Genomic DNA, 20632 nt, shown 5'->3' on the forward strand with positions numbered 1-20632 from the left:
GCGCGGCATCAAGCGCAAAGGTCAACAGCGTCTCGTGGCCGCGGCAGCAGTCTGTGAAGGCGTGATAAGGCGGCGCCTCTGGGGCCGACTGCGCGACGTCGCGAGCGTTGGCAGCGACGACCGCGTGCGTTCCGCGGTCTCCTCACGCGACGACTACACGGGCGCCTCGCGCGCTCGTAGATCAGCCGCTGCCATGGGAGCCGACATGACGCGCCGGACCCTCCTCCTGGTCTTCTTGGCCGCGGTCGCATGGAACGCCGTCGCCGGCGGTGAGTGCGAGGCGGACATTGGGCAGCATGGTTTTCAGGGGAAAGCGAGAGAATATGAAAAGGAACATTTTATTAGAAGAGGGACGTCAAAGATTACTCCTCAAGTAAGAGTGAAGGGCGCACTTTTTTTATCTCTTCTGAATAATATTGCTGCGTGTCCATAATTTTCTTAATGCGTTTAAAAGTTACGTGAGGAAGTGAAAAATAAATTTATGTTTTAAGCGCCAGCTTATATCGTTTCACCTCATATTGCTCCAAGCTGTACCTGTAGGGGCGGTTGTCAAAAACAAGGAGCGTGAGCTCGTTAGTCAACAGCGGGACGTCGCGTATTGCTTCGGCATTGAACGTAGAATCACTAAAATGTGAAAGAGATTAAATTGTGAGTTTTAGCGATATGCGTGCAGCCCTTTTATAGATTAGAAGTTCCATCCTGGACGCGTGATCCACTTAGTTTCTCTTCCAAGTTTGAGCCAGGTGTAAAAGAAAAAAAAAAGGTCTTGAATGCTAGATAGCTTTCCTTTTTAATCTCTAGTTGCTGTACGTTTAAGAGAAAATTCTGCCGAGCGATATGTTATTGCGTAATATCTTGACTTTTCTTTGGTCAATTAATGTCGCACTTATAAACTCCCATTGTTGATGATGGCATGAAATGAAGGATTTTCTCGCTTGGAGAGGCTATGCACAGATGTCCACGAATGTCACCTAGTACACCGGGAAAATTGCCTTTCTCTGAGGATTAGTCTATTTTAAGATATTTAGAATCTGAAGTAATTTGTTTTAACTTGTCATGACATTTGGCTTGAGAGCATGCTACTGTATGTGCAGCCAGCGGACAATGACAATAATTTAACATTTAGTTTTGTTTATTACGTAAGGACATACGTCAAGAGCGCAACCTGTTTTACCAAAAGTACCCAGAAGTAAAGCAGAAAAAAAATACAGAAGTTGACGACTACCAAAGGTAACCAGAAGAAAAGCGAAAAAATGCAGATAGTGACGTTAGTACTTAACAAAAGCAGTCACTTTGATTGTTGTTTCTGTACTGAAAAAACAGAAACTCCCTTTTTGACTCTTGAATCATGTACAGACGCACACGCTATAAAAAGGAAGCAAGAAAAGTTTTTGCTTTCATCTATGGTCATCTTTTTACCACAGGAAAACAGGAAAAGCATCAAAAGGAATAAGCGCTCCAAGAAGCGTTATTATACGGAGGCAAAATTTGCAGCTTCCCTTATCTGCTGTTGTTCTACTGCGTGGCCACGTGTGCTTCGCATGTCTCGTTTAAATGAAGTGTTGCAATAGCTGAACGAGTAATATCTGGATCTGAATTCAGTTCAGTTTATTTCAACACCAATGGCGTTGAGGTTTATGGCAATCGTTGTCTTGTTTTTTAGTTGGCGTAGTATGTCGTGATTAGAAACACTTACACTCACCTACTTGTTAATGGGATTGTGATCCCCGTAAACATGGGCCACGTTAGCCATAGTTACCAATATGTGATCGGTGTCACTTTCTGACCAAGTGGTTTCATATCTTAAAACGAGGCATTTTTTCCCTCGTGTCCTTGAAACCAACCCAAAAATGTTACGGCAGCCATGTGCTCAACTCTTTGCGTGACTCAACTTTTTGGTTTCTCACGTCACAGAAAAATATCTTCTTTCGTGTTTGAGCCCGGCAACTCCCGTGGCACACAAATACTTAAACACACGTACGGTTTAGCTTTAGAATAAGGTTTTCAAGAGCAGGGCATGAATGATAACTCGGAGCAAGTGTTATGATGATGATGATGATGATGATGGTTTTTCATGGCTCAAGGGCATCTGTGGCCAAACAGCGCCATGGAACAAGGTTTTTTCTTCTACTCAAGATGCGGGCAAAGACCCATTTCCCAAGCATTTCACCTTAAATGAGCCGAGCACCAGGCAAGGGAAATCTTATACAAATTGTATCACCGGTGGGTACCCTGCGGCATTGGGATCGAACCCTGCACCTACCACATGCGAGGCGGATGCTCAGACCACTAGGCCACCATTGCGGTAGCAGGTGTTACAGGTGACCTCTCAGGTTTCACAGCAGTGTGTTGGTCAAATGCTGGGCAAGTCCAATTCGAGAGATGCGGGGAAATTTTGTATGATCGGGAACAACAATAACGAAGCAAATAATGACACATAGACTGAAAGACAAAAATAATAATAACACCGACATTTCAGCTTCTACTGTTTACCCCTCGCTAGATATGAGACTGAAAGAAAATTAAAAACAATATGGTCACATATGACAATAGCTAAGCACGTGGCATAAAATGCGAAATAAACATGATTGAGGGAGATACCATTCGAAGCCTTTTTTTTTTTTTTTAACAGTTGGGTTAAGATTTACATAATTTCCGCTCGAAGTGCGTGTCGTGGTTTATGAGGCGAACACCGGCTCTAATGGCTTGTAAGCCATACACAGAGATAGAGAAAAAAAACTTTGACACTCCGAGCAGAGACTCATGAGAGAACTGACCAGGGCTGAGCAGTCTTCAAGGTTGAATGCTCAACCCTGAAAAAGGTGTCGAGTTGGCACCGAAACGTCGGTTCTCTCATCAGGCTTTGGTCGGAGTATCATAGAATTTTTCGCTGTAATTCGGGTTTCGACCAGACACATATCTGCTGAAATGCTCGCATGCCAATTTTGTAAACCTTGTATACAACACACTGGCCATGATAGATACGTAGCACATGTTGTATCGCCCACGTTCAAGGAACGCTTTGTAAGTGCCAAGGACAAACTGCCGTGCGAGGTGATCCTTAGTACGGCGTGCGCTATTTCTCAGAATTGTGGCTTCGGGTGTTTTAGGAAACGAAGCAATTTTAAAAGAAGATTGAAGGAACATTAAAATGATGTCAACAAACAACACGCGAGTCCCAGCGGCCTAACTGACAGAGCAGATATCCACGGGCCACCAGATAAGCTGGGACGGTGCGTGCATTCTTGCGAAAGGACGAAACTTGATCTTCATCTTGGGTCCCTGCGATCTCTAGCCATGACACAAACTCAAAAAAAAAAAAAAAGCCACGAAAGTCTTGGCCTCGTTACTCACGCATCTTGCGTCACGAAACCAGCGGCTATCGCATGCGTCAAGGCCTTCGCATGCTTATAAAGTGAACAGGACAACAACCTAATAGAAGCCGAAATCTTGTGGCTCTTAACGGTCTTTTTAACGTTGGTGCACGTGCCGTCCTTTGCTTCATTGTACTCATGCACTTTGTGTATTCAACTTCGGTATTTCCTGAGGTATTCAATTCAATTCAATTCAAAACTTTATTTCCAACGAATCGTTGGGGGTCATGAGGCAAAAAAGCTGACTACACCCACTCATCATAAGCCTGACTACACCCACTGCAGGGCAAAGGCCTCTCCCATGTCTCTCCAATTAACCCTGTCCTTTGTCAGTTGCCGCCACTGTATCCCCGCAAACTTCTTAATCTCATCCGCCCACCTAACTTTCTGCCGTCCCCTGCTACGTTTGCTTTCTCTTGGAATCCACTCCGTTACCCTTAAGGGCCAGCGGTTATCTTGCCTTCGCATTACATGCCATGCCCAAGCCCATTTCTTCCTCTTGATTTCAACTAAGATGTCATTAACCCGCGTTTGTTCCCTCACCCACTCCGCCCTCTTCCGATCTCTTAACGTTACACCTATCATTTTCCTTTCCCTAGCTCGCTGCGTTCTTCTTAACTTAAGCTGAGCCCTCTTACAACAAGAAAGTATACAGTATGAAAAACATGAAGGCAATGAAAATACAATGAATACCATTAGCTGCACAAAAACTGGGATGAGAAAAAAATTTCACGTGTCTGTTTTCTATTACATGCGCCTAAGTCAAAATTTGCAGACAGTAATTTGTTAAGCAAGCACGGCAAGTTGTGCGTGAGCGACTGTAGCATATAATTTTTACGTCTGCGTGGCATCAGCCATGTCTCAGATCCACGGGTGCGACAATCACTTTTCTGTTTCTGCAAATGCGAAAGGAATTTTATGAGGCTCTTCAACTTTTCATCGGAAAATGAGTATGAGTACAGTAGACGGAACTCGTAAATTTTTGGTGGATTCTCACCAAATAAAATAAAAGAAACATGTCTTGGACAGACACGTTGGCTTTCTAGATGGCAGACTCACTTCCGTGCATCAGCGGCCACGGAAACCTGAGGAGGTGGGATGTGTTTCTAGACAGACTCGATCACGTGTCGCTTTCTGAATATCCACGACCTAAGACCTAGGCGAGCCTAGCAAAGCTACTTTTGAAAATTCTTTAGGGACATTGGCCATTCGGGGCAGTGGTTAGAGTTATATCTGGTTTAGACTATGCCACACGGGCGGAACAATTGCTGACATGTACCCCGCCAAGCCTCAGTGTCATGGCGTTGCATTCCCGGGTATAATGTCGTAGACTCGATACCCCACTTTAAATATCGATTAAAAGCAAGCAAAGAAAAAGAAACACAATGATAACATTTCTTCACTCGCCGTAGGAGTCCATGAGGCCGAAATCGATTGCATTGGTTGAGTTCAAAAATCACTGCTGCTTACCCTTTCTCGGCAAGTCGCAGAAGACAAAGAGAGCTCTGCTAAACCTGATAACCATTCACCAGTCGTTTTTGTATCACCGCGCTAAAACTGGCCACGTAATAGTAAAACAGCGCCACCTCGCGGCTAATTAAGCCTAGTGTTCCTATATATGCACCAGCAGAATAAACATTATCTACAGCGCCCGCTTATGCTAAGTGGATGCAGCGCTACCTCGGTTTGAGTGCACAAAGAATATGGCAGCGCCAGCTGTGGTTAAGCAGACTTGCAGCGCCATCTCTCGCTAAAGAGAATAAACCGGATGGGGCGACGTGTGCTGCGGTGCTAAAAGCTGTTTATAACAGCTCTCGCTGTAAAATGTGCACTGGATCTTATATATACATCACTGTCGCAACCTTCCGGCTTTAATTTCCCACTTTTTTATCACTCGACTGCAGAGAAAGCGAGCAAGGACCCCGTCGACTGCCCGGAGCCGCAGTGCGCCAAAGACTGCAAGACCAAGGTGGGCGATGACGGCTGCCTGGTGTGCGACTGCCGAGGCGACTGCCCCGTGCTGGTGTGCGGACCCGGCTGCCACGAGGTTAAAAACGGGACCGACAAGTGCCCCGAGTGTGTCTGCGAAGGTGAGGAGGCCTAAATCCACGATAGATGGCGCAGCCTGTATTCGTCAACGCTTTTAGCCGTACGTCAGTGCGCATAGTAAGGCGGACGTCACGCGGGTTCTCTAATACGCCCCGGAAAGACGGTGCAAAGTAGGTGGTGAAAACTTGCTGCCTTGTATTTTGCTCTTAAATTTTATGTTTTTGATGATCGTAGTGTGGTATTGCGTTCATGGTGAGTCTTTTGATGCTGCACGAGATTCCACCGATAACAACGTTTCATACATTTTTCCTTTTGCGACGAGTGTCGTGTAGTGTAACATCTCGATTATATCGTTCTGCAACATTTACTTTCTGCAGCGTGACCTATAGTATTTGAGAAAAGTGGAATTTTAGGCTAGTTGGTAAGTAATGGTTTAGAGGAGGCTTAGCGCGAGAGAAACAAGGACAAGGAGAAAAAATTTAGGACGTCCTGTGTCCCTCTCATGCCCTTGCTTTTCTCGCGATAAGTTCCCTCCAAATCATGACCTATAGTGAGTTGCTTAGATGATGGCAGTGACTAGTGAGCGTAGAGACAGCGGCCAAAAAGCATCAAAACATTATGTTCTCCAAACCACTGACGCAGCTACTGATCTCCTGTAAGCATGCTTCTTCGCGTCACACCTAGTTTTTATATGCTGATGCAGTGAAGACCTCCTTAGAGCATTTCAACTTTTCTAGACTAGCTTCTTCTGGTGAAGATATCCTCCTTCTGGAGGCTTTCGTATAACGCATAGAACAGTTTATCCCTGGCGTCACTGAGCGCATTTTGTAGAACAAGAACGTAAGTCCACGAATTATTTTTCTCTTTAAATGCAAGCACAAGCGCTCAATAAGCGGAACAACCTGGTCACTGTCGACACTAGAGAAAGGTCACTTCCTCGCTCAGAGAGGGTAGATATATCAGAAACAAGCGTTTATGAAATTGCAGCATTCAAACGTCCCACGTCGGGACCAGCAGTATATAAACAATATCCGGTGGTGTGTATATATATATATATATATATATATATATATATATATATATATATATATATATATATATATACATATATATATATATATATATATAAGAAGGGGGTGAAGATCGGATGGATCCGGTAGAACATAAACGTAATTCGGTTGACACACGGTAGAAAAACAACAACTTTATTCTAACGTTTCGACCAGGGTCTGGCCTTCGTCAGAGTGACGTTACTCTGACGAAGGCCAGACCCTGGTCGGAACGTTAAAATAAAGTTGTTTTTCTACCGTGTGTCAACCGAATTACGTTTATATATATATATATATATATATATATATATATATATATATATATATATATATATATATATATATATATATATATATATATATATATATATACCCTTAAAAGACCCTTTAAGAAGAGAAGCAAGAACCATGTAACTTCAGTCTTGAAAAAGGACAGGCTCTGTCCGAAACGTCGACTCCCAATAAACGTTTCTCAATTTCGCAGATATATATATATATATATATATATATATATATATATATATATATATATATATATATATATATATATTGCTGTGGCTGGGTTTAGAACGCGCGGTGGTGCGAATAGATCAGCTTCTCTGGCCACTGCACGAGAGCACTATGCTATCGCCGCAGCCGAACACGCCACGTTTTAAACTGCAACACACTCTCGCGCTGGGCATCGCACATCGTCGTCTTCGTCAACTTCCATCTGCGGCGCGAACTGATATGATCAGCTTAACCTCGATCAGAGCTTAACCTGAGACAAATATCGTTGTCAGACGGGCCGACGATCCAGCAAAGCAAAACCAAGCGAAACACATGCTTTCGCAAGTCTGCTCGGTTTAAATACGCTAAAACCCTTCCAGCCTTTTTTTTTTTCATTATAAGCATAAGGAAGAAAGCACTATGTGACAGGTCTGATCTACGGTGTTTCTTTTCTGAGTCCTTGGGTGGTCGCTACTAATGCACTCACATGGCTTCTTTTCGACGGCACAGGCGAGGAGAGGTTCGGCATTGGAGGCCAGCCTCCCGAGAAGCGCCACTGCCCCGAGCTGACATGCCCGCCCGAGTGTGAGAAAGAAACGGTGACACCCACTCACCGCTGCCCATGGTGCCTCTGCCCATCCATCACCGGTAGGTGGCGACACGCGGCGGTCCCCTCTTAGCACACTCCTCATTGTACAGGCTAAAACAGAACCTTGGGCGAGTTGGTAATCCACTGAGCAGAAATAGCGCGGTTTGAAATCTGAGACAAAGATAGACACACGAGGGCGAGCGCTAGCCCTTGTACTCTACTCGTTGTTTCTACTTCTGCTTATTCTACTTGTGTTTCGGTTTATTGTAGAGTTTCATTTGATAGTCTTCTGAGCAATGAGACCACATGAAAACTTATCGGTGCAGACTCAGGGTCGCATGCGCCCTTGAAGCTGTATGAAATGAACTTACTACGTGGTATTTCTTGACATTTTTCGTCGTCGGCTTTTCAATACATTTAATTGATTTATGAGTGATGAAAATAGTATCAGTCGAAAGATGTCACTGTCACTCAGTGGATAGAAAACAGCACTTAGAGTAAGTTATCTACATCGACACGAAAGCCGAAATAGATATGCATAATCCATTATTAAGAAATTGTTTTCGCAAAAAAAGGCATAAATATCCGCTTAGCATCAAGAAAGCAAGATTACAGTGAACATCACTGTCATTTATGAAGGCAACAACAAGGATACCAGAAGAAGCGTATGAAAACAACAACAACAAAACACTGCAATTTATGTAGAATTTCACTGCCAATTAAGGGATACCGTTAAAGCTTCAAGAGTAGTCTTTTTCATTTGTAGGTCGCGGGGAGTTTCACGCAGTATTTCCTGCTTTAAAATGTATTCGCGAACTAGGCAGTTTCACAGCTTCCTCAACTCCACGCCAACATGCCCGACATCATGGGCATGGTAACTTGCAGAGCATCCACATGACTGCATGTCAAGCACACAACCGGGCTGTTACGTCCAGCCACATTAAAGGGTAGCTCCCAATTTGGGTTGTTTCAAGCGAGAAAGATGCTGTCCTCAGTGACGTAACCGTCATCCTGCCACCTTTGCCTTGCAGCCAGGGAGACCCTGGAGAAGTACGGAGAGCGCCACTGCCCCCGCGCACTGCTCAACATGGTGTTCCGGCAGGCGGACCCTCTTGCCAGGCACGTGGTACACTTTACGGAGCAAGTACGCCACCAGGACGCCGTTGTTCAGCAATTAGGTGAGTGATGCCCAGGTGGCACTGTACCATAGTCGGACACAACTGAGTCTTCAGTGATGGTCCGCACACTTCCGTGACCTCCGCATACTGCCCCTTCGCGACAAGGAAATGGTCCTTTCTTAAAGCCTTCCCTGCAAATTATGAGCAAAAATTTTAATTCTTTCATTTTTTTTTCAATGGTGTGGGACATTTTCAGGTTGATTTCGCTCACTTCATGGTTAGGGGGTCATGGGCGTCGTTGTTAATAAGTTTTTTTTGTTAAATTTGATCCAACTCTACCGGCTGGATCTAGTTGGTTTGGCTTTCGTCGCATTCTCCTGCTATGCATATCGCTTGTATATTGCCATGGTTAGCTTGCATACGTGAGTATGCAAGCTGACCCGCATTTCGGTGGGGTATAGTTGTCCCTTGTCAAATATCTCATCAGGTTTGACCTCATACAACATTCCGCAAGCAGGCTTTTTCACTAATTTCACTTGACCCCAACAAAATGGCTGAAAACCGCTTAGAACTATCACAGCGCGAAAGTGGTCGGCTGTTGTTTCATCATTTCAATATAAATTTCATCTCATATCGTTTCAATTTCCTCTACACTCTTCTGACGCTCAGGCTGTAACCGTTACAAACCTTACAGCGTTTTCTCCGCGGTCTCCGGTTTTGTAAAGCGCGGTATGTGGGGGAATCTCATAGCGGAATTTCTTATAAGGCCTCACACATATTATATTTAAGTATTGTCGCTATTTCCATTCAAACCCTCGCCATCTTTCGTGGTTTATGTTGCATTAGAATTGCGTTTCTTCAGTTAGTGTAGATGAAAACCACAACTGACCGGTGTTCTTTGAAGGAGATTAAGAGATCATGTTCAAGAGAGCAAAGGCAAAAAAAAAGAATTAAAAAAAGACACTCAAAGGTCTTGATAAAGCCACATGCGGCCGATATTCTTCGACAGAATGCTACGGCTTGCGTTTAGCTTTCAAGTCACTTTGTCATAGTATGTTCTAGGTAAACCGGGATGCAACCATGACAACTCTAGAAGCTCCTGCGAGCATCATGAAGAAGAGAAGTGTTATTTTATTCTACGAACGCGTAGTGTAGTGCGCGAAAACTGATGATAACATGATAGCATCGCGCCTGTGCACTAGCATACAACTGCAGAGAAGGTGGGTGAGTCGTACTTAACCCAGCGGGTTAAGGGGGGCGCCGGATAGCGGAGGATTACGGGAAAGGTCAAACTCCCTTCAGGGACGGATTCATTAGGTCGCATCCTGTTGTGCACGTACTTGCGGCGAGGCGGACCCGCGTCACAGTGCATGGCTTTTGTCCCATGTCTGCAGCGGCGTGCGTTGACAGCTTGAAGCGCGGTCAACAGGATATTGCCACGCTAGCTGCAGGCATGAGGAGCGACGATGCTTAACAGATGGGTTGAAGTGGCTTTCCTTGAACTTGGGTCAACCGGACGTTGGGAAAGTGAGTGTTCGCAAAGCTCGCAGCAGGAAAGCATAATTATCCGAAATCGTGGTGGTAGAAAGTGTACATATGTACGGTGTCGCGATGAGTTACCTTCTTTCCCCAATCATTAATTGGTTGTGTTATCCTTTCCAAATTGTCGATTGGTGATGTTTTCCTTTCCCCAATAATTTATTGGGTGGATGTTCGTGCAGTGACCTGATTGGTTATTCTCCCCACCGAGGGCGGGGACATAGGGTTCAAAACCAGCTGTTTCGGCAGGACCGAGGGCTGGTTTCGTCACGTAGAACTACGAGCCAGTCAAGTGTAAATATGTTTTCTCCTTGCCTGTATCTTCCTTTGTGTAATTAACCTCTCCAGCCAGGATGTCAACTGGCGCAGTCGACAGGATTTGCTATGTCTCTCTGCTGGAGGTATCTGACGGAGGGGTGGAAGATCAAGTCGGTGGACAAGCTGCAGAGCGGTACGTCCTAAAGGAGGAACGTGAGTCAGCGTCATAGAGTGACGTTGGAAGCTTCAGAGACTGCTGGTCAATGTCAACGGGACGTAGGAGGCTCAAGTTAGCGAGGAGCTGAAGGAGCCAGGCGACCGACGTGTCGTGTAGGTGCCAAGTCTGTGAGCTGCGGAAGGAACCAGGCGTCCACGTTGAGGTTCAAGACAAGAACGAGGCGACCAGCGAGTCAAACGAGGCAGACGTGAGCAAGCTGCTGAATGAACCGGGCTGTCGCATCGAGAAAGTTCAAGCTGCAAGGCGACATCATCAGGGAGGTTCAATTCAGCAAGCTGCCGTGAGAGCCGGGGCTCAACTCATCCGCATCGAGGAGCCCTCTGTCGTCACTCAGGGCGACGAGATTACCGTAGCAGATGAAAGCAACCAACGAGGTAGGAGACCTTTCTGCTTTCTCCGAATTCACCATGTCGGTGTAGTGTTTTCGTACTCTAAATTATAGCACGGAAAAGGGAGATGGCTGCCGTACGGTATAATCGGGAGGGCATGATGCGACGCATGTAGGTTGAGCAGAAGGCAGAGCAGCTGCTTGAAATTGATAAGTTGAAACTCGCAATTGAGCGAGAAAAGACAAAGCTTGCACTGATGCAGTTGAAATTAAAACAGGGAACGAAAGCTGATAGCGAGATGTTATTTGCGGCAGTTCAATGTTTGGACTGCATGAAATTTGGGCATTTAATGATTAACTGCCCGAACTCGAAGCGAGAACAAAGTGTTCCAGCTGTGAGGAGAGAGGTGTGCAAACTAGTAGCCCATGTGGAAATGCTGGTGCCTGACAAGCTTTGTTCCCAATCGAATATGGTTGTGGATAAGATCAGTCAATCAGATAAGGCGGAGGACCAGGCATGCGGCGACATGTATACCGAAGTTCAAAGTTCTGAAACCTCTGTGGACTCGGGGACCGAAATAAAGCTAACAGGAGAAACAATTCAATCAGTTTCTAGGGGCGAGTGCTCCGATGAAATAAAACAGGAAGGGGTGGTTCTCCAGGTAGCGGACGCTGATCTTACGTGTGTGCCGATGGCTACAGCTGTGAAAGCTGCAAACGTTAGTCAGCGGGTCCTAATGTTTAGTGCCGTGCCAGAAGATATCGCTGAAAACATAGGGGCGTTAGTCACGCCTGTGAAGCACTGCCTGTCACAGCTAACCGAGACAGAGCAGACTCGGGAGGCACATGAATGTATAGCTCGTGAACAAGAGTTTAGCATTGTGCCAGAGCAGGTTGGCATTAACTCTGAGGCAGCAATAACGATCGACGAAGAGGTAGAGCAGGCGCCAATAACGGGAACACTCTTTAAAGGCGAAGGTAAGCTGGCTGCCAAAGATGAATCGGTTAGCCAGCCGGAGCTGACACTCTGCGCAGTGACAGCAGATGTAGCTGAAGGTGTAGGGAGGTTGGTAACACCTGAAACACTCTCACTGTTAGAGCAGCCAGAAAGAGAGCGGCTACATGAAGAAACGGGGAGGTGATTTTGAAGAGCATTTCGAAATTCCCCACGAACCTGTTCGAGACAAACCCGAGACGCCGGTAGAGCTTCAGGCAGATCCGGAAGCTGCAAAAGTTTTTCCAGCAGATTGTCAGCTAATTGAGATCGCTGCAATGGGTTCCGCGGGAGGTAGGGAACTGGGGGATTCGGATAAGTCGTCTCTCAATGTGGGTATCAGCGTAGAGGAGAGAGTGTGTTTCATTGCCAGAAGTGCGGAAGCAAGCTGGTGGAGGCAATTGTGAGAAAAGAAAGCTCGAAGGCACGATTTTCTTTGAAGCGAACGTCGGTGGGCAGTTGTAAGAAGAGCTAGCGCTACTTGAATATCGATGCAAAACTGCATGTGAAGTAGCCGATGAGAGGCCTGACCCTACTGAAAAATTCAAAGAAGGGGAGAATGCAGACGCGAGGGCAGCAGCTATCTTCGTGGCCCGCGGGGAGACGGTGAGCTCTTTTGATACGACCGCGGCGGCAGCCTTTGAAACCGGTGCTGTGCCGTATAATCCGGAATTTTGGTCCAGTCTTCTGGACAGAGCCCAAAAGAAACAAGTTTTGTTTCGAGATGTAGGCGGCTAGAGGTTATTTCTGCCATTTTGGGGCACCGATCTGACATGGTGGATTGTGGAATGTGCAGATTGGTTTCCGGCCTTGTGTGTGCGGATTGAAATAACCTGTGTGCTCGCATGTGTGGGTGTTGGTGGACTGACTGGACAGCCGGCGTACGTGTGCGTGCATGTGTATGTAGTTTTGTTATCGGACACCGTGGTTGAACTTCAATGTCTCACTGACAACAAGTGTCCGTGTGACATTCTTGGTTGGCAGGAGTGAAGTTCGCGGTGCTGTACTTTGTTTTGCCGCATCCGGTTCGCGTTAGTGGACTGCCCATTACGTTCTTTCTCTTGTGCGTTCCGCACAACTGCAGAGACGGGGGTGTGTCACGCTCGCAACCCAGCGGGATAAGGGGGGGGGGGGGCAGTATTACGGGAAAGGTCAAACTCCCTTCAGGGACGGATTCATTAGGTCGCATCCTGTGTGCACGTGCTTGCGGCGAGGCAGACCCGCGTCACAGTGCGTGGCTTTTGTCCCATGTCTGCAGCGGCGTGCGTTGACAGCTTCAAGCGCGGTCAACAGGATATTGCCACGCTAGCTGCAGGCATGAGGAGCGACGATGCGGAACAGATGGGTTGCAGTGGCTTTCCTTGAACTTGGGTCAACCGGACGTTGGGAAAGTGTGTTCGCGAAGCTCGCAGCAGGAAAGCATAATTATCCGAAATCGTGGTGGTAGAAAGTGTACATATGTGTACGGTGTCGCGATGAGTTACCTTCTTTCCCCAATCATTGATTGGTTGTGTTATCCTTTCCAAATTGTAGATTGGTGATGTTTTCCTTTCCCCAATAATTTATTGGGTGGATGTTTGTGCAGTCACCTGATTGGTTATTCTCCCCACCGAGGGCGGGGACATAGGGTTTAAAACCAGCTGTTGCAGCCGGACCGAGGGCTGGTTTCGTCACGTAGAACTACGAGCCAGTCAAGTGTAAATATGTTTTCTCTTTGCTTGTATCTTCCTTTGTGCTTTCAATTGTTATAAAAGTTAACCTCTCCAGAAGTGTCCTCTTGCAATGTGATGAGCAATTCGAATCTGCAAGACGTCAAGCATCCTACAACAATCATCTTCAACCCAATTCCCCTCAACGAGATCTTAAAAGGGGACTCTTAACTGTGTCATTATAAGGGAATTTGAACCACGGACGAACTCACGGATGCATCTGTGACGTCAAGGTGAAGTAATCCTGCTATATAGCATTCTCTTGTTGAAGGCGTTCGCATAACTAGTGAGAACAGCGGACGACACAGCGGATGAACTGTAGAAAACAGGGCTGCAAAATAAAAATGAAGGATCACACAGTAAGCAAAGGTAAACGGGCATTACCTGTTCCGATAGAATGTATGGTACCCCTTTAGCGCGTGTGGAAAGTTAATTCTCACTATCATGCACCTGTCGCATACCAGCGCTAAACAAACAGACAGGAAAACATCTTGGCTGCCAGCCACCAGTCTTAGTTTTGTCCCAAATCCATGTTTTGCCGCCGCCATAATCAAGTCGTCCTTCCGTTTTCGTTCAACATCGACCGCGGTCAACAACAAGATATTACGAACCAGTGACTTGACACCCCGCGATAAGCCGATCGCAAGCTAAATCATTGCTTCAGCTCTTCGCGTGAATCCTACTAAAGCAGTCCACACGATTTCGTTCCATTCATGAATACAAATAAGCAAACAAACAGTATGTTGTGCACTTGTTCCAAACAACAAAACTTTGCAATGCCTCCATACAGTGGCAAGCAGCGGGAAGCCCGGAGAACAGCCTGCCAAGCCCGAGTGCGTACCGCCAAAATGTGACGGCAAGGGATGCCAACTGGCGCCCGGAGACCAAGGATGCCCACGCTGCGTCTGCACACCAGGTGAACTACCCTCCAGTGCTTGCGGAAAACTCTTTCCAGCAGTTACTATCTATGAGGAAAACAGTCGAACGGCAAACATAGCCAATGGAATTGCCGCCGAGACTTCGCGTGTCACCAGTTAATTGAAACGTGTGGTATTAAGTTAAGATGGAAACATTAAGGGCACAGACCTGTCGACTCGCATCAGCGTGGTCACTACACTACCGCGAGCAGATAGAACAGTACGAAGCACAAGTGAAAAGAGCACAATCAAGGATTAGACGAAAAACTGTAGCGCTCGAGACGAGGACACAACGAAGACGACAACACATGCGCTAACTTTCAACTGAATCTTTATTTAATGCACAAACAGTTTTTAAATACTTAAAAACTGTTATACTTAAATACTTTAAATAAAAAAGTGCGTCGAAGATAGCATAGACGATTTAGGAGTAGTAGTTTTCCAGAACGCTACCGGAGTGTCTGTACAGAATTTTTTAGGCCTTTTAGCTTTTTATCTCCAGTCCACCTTTATCAGCTGGCAGGGCAAACCCTATCTGCAAAAACAGGGGGTTTGTATTGGCTCGTGCCTAGCACCGGTTTTGAGCAACTTGTACCTAGCAAGTGTTGACAGAATCATCAATGATTGCCTAATTGGTTCCAAAGTGACCAGAGTTTTCAGATATGTGGACGATTTTCTCATCCTCATCGACAGTAGCTCTGATGACCTAAACAAAGTATCATCTGATGTAACAGAAGTTTTTAATGAATGCCTCGACCCACTTCAGCTGACCTGTGAATATCCTGAAAACAAAGAAATTCGCTTCCTTGATATCAAACTCGTATGTGGTCAAGAACACACTTGCTGGAGCTATGCCCCTCGTGCCAACAAATCCTTGCTTGATTACAATTCGGCGCACTCTAAGTTGATAAAAAGAGGCATTGTCAACACGTGCTTCAAAAAGGCTCTGGAGAAGTCGTGTGGGCACCAGGTGAACAGTAGTTTTCAGGAACAGGTAAAACGGTTACAAGAGGCTGGGTATCCTAACGCCATTTTGGTGGCAGTGGCTGAGGGGATGATTCGTAAGAATAAATCCAAATGTCAAACTCTGCCTGAGAAATGTAGAAAAACAGCGGTAATTCCGTACATGCACAGGATTTCCCATAATCTAAAAAAGATAGGTCAACGAGTAGGCGTTCAGGTAGTGTTTTCGGCCCCAGATAAACTGGCAAAACTATGTAAGATGACAAATCCGTACTCTGTGGAACATAAAGGTTGTACAAAGAACCACACCAAGAAATTTGTTGACTGCGCAGAAGGTGTTGTGTATTCCTTGCCACTGTCATGTGGTAAGGTGTACGTAGGCCAAACCGGGAGGTGCCTAAACGAGAGGCTACGGGAGCACAATAGGAATATAGAAAATAAAAAAGGTAATCTTTCAGAACACTGTGAGGAATGCAACCCAGATGCATGCATGCCGAAGTTCGATGAATGCCAGGTTATTAACAGAAGCAGGAAACAACTAACACGGGAGATTGTTGAAGCAAAACGAATAAAAAACTTAGAAGATAAGTGTGTAAGCATCCCATCTGTATATTTATCAAAGAAGGAGATGATGTTTCTTGATTGCATGTACAAAATGTGAAAAGTGACTTGCGGTGTGATAGTCTAGTGGGAAGATATTTTGATGCTTGCGCAGTATTTAAAAACTGTTTGTGCATTAAATAAAGATTCAGTTGAAAGTTAGCGCATGTGTTGTCGTCTTCGTTGTGTCCTCGTCTCGAGCGCTACAGTTTTTCATCATGAGCAACCAACTCGCCCAAACATCCACCCTGATCAAGGATTAGACGCGCGTCACATCTTTCACCCAGTATGAACTGTATCAGTAGACTGAAAGCTCTCAAACTTGAGCATAGTGGGACAACTAGGCACATTGTATTAACACGTTTAACTTATCTGGAAATGCTCATACAGAGCGAAGGAGTGTTCACACGCGTCGATAAACAAACAGAGGTTCCAGAAAATGGGCTTTGTCCGAGTACGATAGGAGCACCGACGTAGGTGCGCCGCAATCTATTAGACACATACCAGCGTACGCTGACGTCAGGTGCGCGCCGTTTTTCTTTAAACCCGCACTCAGCCGACGCGCTTATGCGCATATTTTCTCCCATTTACCACCCTTCTCGCAGGCAGGATTAAAACGAGCCGCCGCGTGTTTATATTGCAACGAAACGAAATGCTGAGGTGAGCGACGGCCGGGGAATAGGAAGCGTTCTACCGCGGCATATACGTGGGATGCGCTGCGAAGACTATGTGTCGACTGGATGAAAAATCGGAAGATAGCAGATTGTTACGTCACTGGCGGCCGTCAAACCATCTGACCATGATTGCATAAACAATTTGAGAAGGTACAGTGCATTGCCAGTAGCGAACTGCACGCATCACTGGTTGATTGCATCTGATAGCCGCATGAAGACAAAAAAAATTGCTGAGGCTCAGCTTGGCTAAGCCTGGGGAATGCGAAGCATATTAGGGGCTAGGCTTGGTAATACATGGCTTTCCTTGGTTGAATACTTGGTCATTTTAATACAACCACTAGAAGCCTTCGTCGTGGGGGAAGACAACGGCATGGCTACAGCGGAACGCCGACTAACCCCGAGACGCGCGTTGGGTGAGCGCCTGGATTGCCACGGAAGCCGCGTCTGCCTGCCCGGTGGAGCGAGCGTTTCACCTACACCGAGTGTGAACGCGCGTTCGAAATGCGCGGGAATGCGCGGGTGTGACGGCTAGGGGTCCCACGGCGACGGCGCGAGGTGGAGGCCGGCTCTCTCATCCGATGTCACGTGGTGTGACGGCTAGGGGTCCCACGACGACGGCGCGAGGTGGAGGCCGGCTCTCTCATCCGACGTCACGTGGTGTGACGTCACGGTGTCACGTGGGGGTCCCACGGCGACGGCGTGAGTAGTAGCTCTAGCAATATGCTTCGCATAAAATAAAAAAATAACCCGCGCTTAGGGTTAAATTTTTTGCTAGCTAGGCATGATAGAACATAATTGCTCGAAGCGCACATTGATGCCATTCGCAGTAATAGTACTTTTATGCGAAGCATATTAACGTAGGTTTCGGGCCTTCGCGCGACGCCCGGCGGTGGCCACCATTGACATTCAAGTAGGTCACGTGACATGACGTCACGTGATGACGTCACACCGGCTGCAGATGGGGCCTTATATCGCGCCGTCGGTCGCCTCCCGGCGGTGGCCACCACTGACCTTGAAGTGAGATCACATGATGTGACGTAACGTGATGACGTCACACCGGCTGCAGATGGGGCCTCATATCGCGCCGTCGGACGTCGCCCGGCGGAGGCCTCCACGCTTCGGTTCGCGCTGTCGCGCGCGACGCGGCGGCGGCGCCACTATCGCTGCATCACGTGATATGTGACGTCACGCCAGGGATGAGGCGGCGCGCGCCCGCCGTCGCGTCCGTCTCTGTGCCCGCAACCGCGCCAGCGTCTTTGCGCCGGGCGTGTATGCGGTCAAGATGCCACCAAATGCTAAGGACATGCTTCGCATCCACTGGGCTTAACCTTGATAAGCCTCCAATTCTTTCTTACAATTGGGATGCGACGGCGACCCAAGAACTGCGTATAGAGTTTCAGTTGTGTGCAACGAGTGCGATTTAAAGAGCGTCACATAGACGCCATCCGCACTTATGATACGTTGTTGTGTGAAGGACTGTGTACGGGAGGCCTAGGCATGGCCCAAAAGAACTCACCCCAGCGACTAGCACCAGAGACATGGTGTCTGGATTCAAAATTATTGCCCTGCCCCGTCAGCGAAGGCGGTTGTGTGGAATCCGAATCCGGCGGCCGCAACAGAAAGACGTGCAAAGTAGCCAGAGGGCTATAGAGGAGAGAGGACAGCCGTGACCCTCATAAACATGTCAAGTTCTTTCCAGAGGAAGGGCTTCTTTATCCTCACGTTTGAAGAAAGGGCGTTGCGCTTGTCTGTCTTAAGCCCACTGCGAGGTCGTTCGAAACTGGGCTTTCAGCGCTCAGTGGGCTCAGTTCGGGAGGGGTGCGTCTTCGGCTGAACATGAGCCCCGCGTTCGCGACGAGGCCGGCACCCTGTGGCGCCGAGGGTAGGCCGGAACGCTCGCGGCACAAAGTTTCCCGGAGTTCGCGGGCCCACAGGCGAGCAGTGTCTTGCAACGCAACAGCCTTACTAGCGGCGGCCCCGACAGACCGCGTAACGGCTTGAGGTGGCGGGGGAGGCCGGCGGCTAGCACCAGAAGGGCTCCCAGCAGAGGAGGCGAGACGCTGGTTTAGGGGAACCGTTGCCCTCCGAGGGGCAACTGATCCCCTTCGACACATCCCCAACGGGGCCGCCGGCCTTCGCGTCGTAACGGCCGCGGCTTCGTGGAAAAATCGGCTGGCGCCCTTGGTCGGCTGCATGAACAGCGACGGCGAAAAACCGTTGGGCGAGGAGGACCCCGAGGGAAAGGAAGAATCCTCAGAGAGACGCGTCGGAGACAGAAGAGACAAAGGCGAGAACGAGCAGAGACGGGCGAGGTGAACGGAAGCAGATCGCGCTGTTCTGGAGTCCGCGAAGCCGGACCTCAGGGGTCCGTAGCAAACTGACCGCCAGGCGAGACGCCCAAGAAGCCTGACGCCTCAACCCGTCATAGAACCGCTAGCCGAGACGCCTGGGAAGATCCGACAGTGTCAAGATGGAAGCCCCGTTAGCGGTCGCCGGGCCAGTTCGCCGAAACGTGGGACCGTCACCAGGCTGAGCGCCACCCCGCCAGAGCAGCCGAGAGCGAGGCACCTGTTGGCCTGACTGCACCGATGCCTAATACAAGACAGCGGTGAGCGGAAGCCCCAGTTTCACCTTCAGGCAGAGAGTGAATAAATAAGGTTAACTCTGAGGCGTTGTGCATTGGCTCAATTCTCCTCGCTTCAGCAGACACCGTAGATAGCAACAAATATTGTGTTGCATTGTGACTGACCCCCGACCGGCGGGAACGTCACAGTTGTACAACAGGTGGGGGGGACAAAGTACTGCTTTTAAAGAGAGTTCTTCAGTTCCGTGTACAAATTAAAGGGCGTCGTGGTCACGCCGTCCTCGTCCGGAGTTAGTGGAATGGTGCCGGTGTCCATCAGCAGTGATCCCCAGGACCGCAGTCTATTTTGAAGGAAGCGCTTTTCCAGATCGAGAGCTGAACTGCACGACGAGAGAGGCCGAATAAGTTTAAACTACGTGCACCGGTTGTACTAAAGAAACAAGGAGCGTAACAAAAATGCATAATGTAGAAGACGTATGACCCGAACTAAGTATGGGAGTGAATATGTCACTGCAATTTATTTGTGAAGAATAATAGCTGTAGAAGCTCGTACCTGAAGGCTGGGCATCGCCGTGTAGTTTTGCATAAAAAAAGACAATAAAATACACTAAAAAGACAAGCACTGAATGAAAAATGGAGGTGAAGGCACATGCCTGGCACAGTATGACGCTAATTCAGATTAAATAAAGAAATTTACTGAAGCAGGAATGTTTTATTTTAGAATCGTGAATTGTTAAGGTGAGACTATGGTGCTGCATATATCGTAAAAACAGACGAAATGAAAGCTGTTTAAAGCAACGAAACAAGATGAAAGACGCGGGAATGAATTTGCGATAACATTCGGGCAAAGAAATACCAGAAACACAAATTCACAACGCATGTTAAAAAAAGAACTTGGAACAGACAACACTGTACGCGTGACCTAAAAGATTTCCTAAATTTACCGGTGGACAGGACGAAAAGGACTAACATATAGGAAGGTGTTTACTAAAGATAAAAGCACACAATTTCCAGTTACGAAACTGCCGGAATATTACAGGAGAAATACCCTAAGACGAGCTCTACCGGTTAAAACAATCTCACAGCTTAAACGTTAGTATCGTGAGGCAGTTCAAAATGCATGCCGATACGACACGTATAAACTGCTTAACTGGCCCTAC

The 20632-nt window shown here is 47.4% G+C and overlaps 1 protein-coding gene across 1 annotated transcript in view; it reads left to right on the forward strand.

The window, feature by feature from the left end:
• The first annotated feature begins 47 nt into the window (after window positions 1-47).
• LOC149358206 (uncharacterized) overlaps window positions 48-20632 on the forward strand; it is a 36573-nt gene continuing 15988 nt past the window's right edge. Inside the window, exons 1-5 of the mRNA XM_089570259.1 lie at window positions 48-269; window positions 5279-5464; window positions 7472-7609; window positions 8582-8728; window positions 14525-14650. Of these exons, the coding sequence (XP_089426385.1) occupies window positions 194-269; window positions 5279-5464; window positions 7472-7609; window positions 8582-8728; window positions 14525-14650 (673 nt within the window). The 5' untranslated portion in view covers window positions 48-193. The remainder of the gene's footprint in view (window positions 270-5278; window positions 5465-7471; window positions 7610-8581; window positions 8729-14524; window positions 14651-20632) is intronic.

This window comes from Amblyomma mixtum, chromosome 2 (genome assembly GCF_055824585.1).
Source record: "Amblyomma mixtum isolate Tamu chromosome 2, ASM5582458v1, whole genome shotgun sequence".
Taxonomy (NCBI): domain Eukaryota; kingdom Metazoa; phylum Arthropoda; class Arachnida; order Ixodida; family Ixodidae; genus Amblyomma; species Amblyomma mixtum.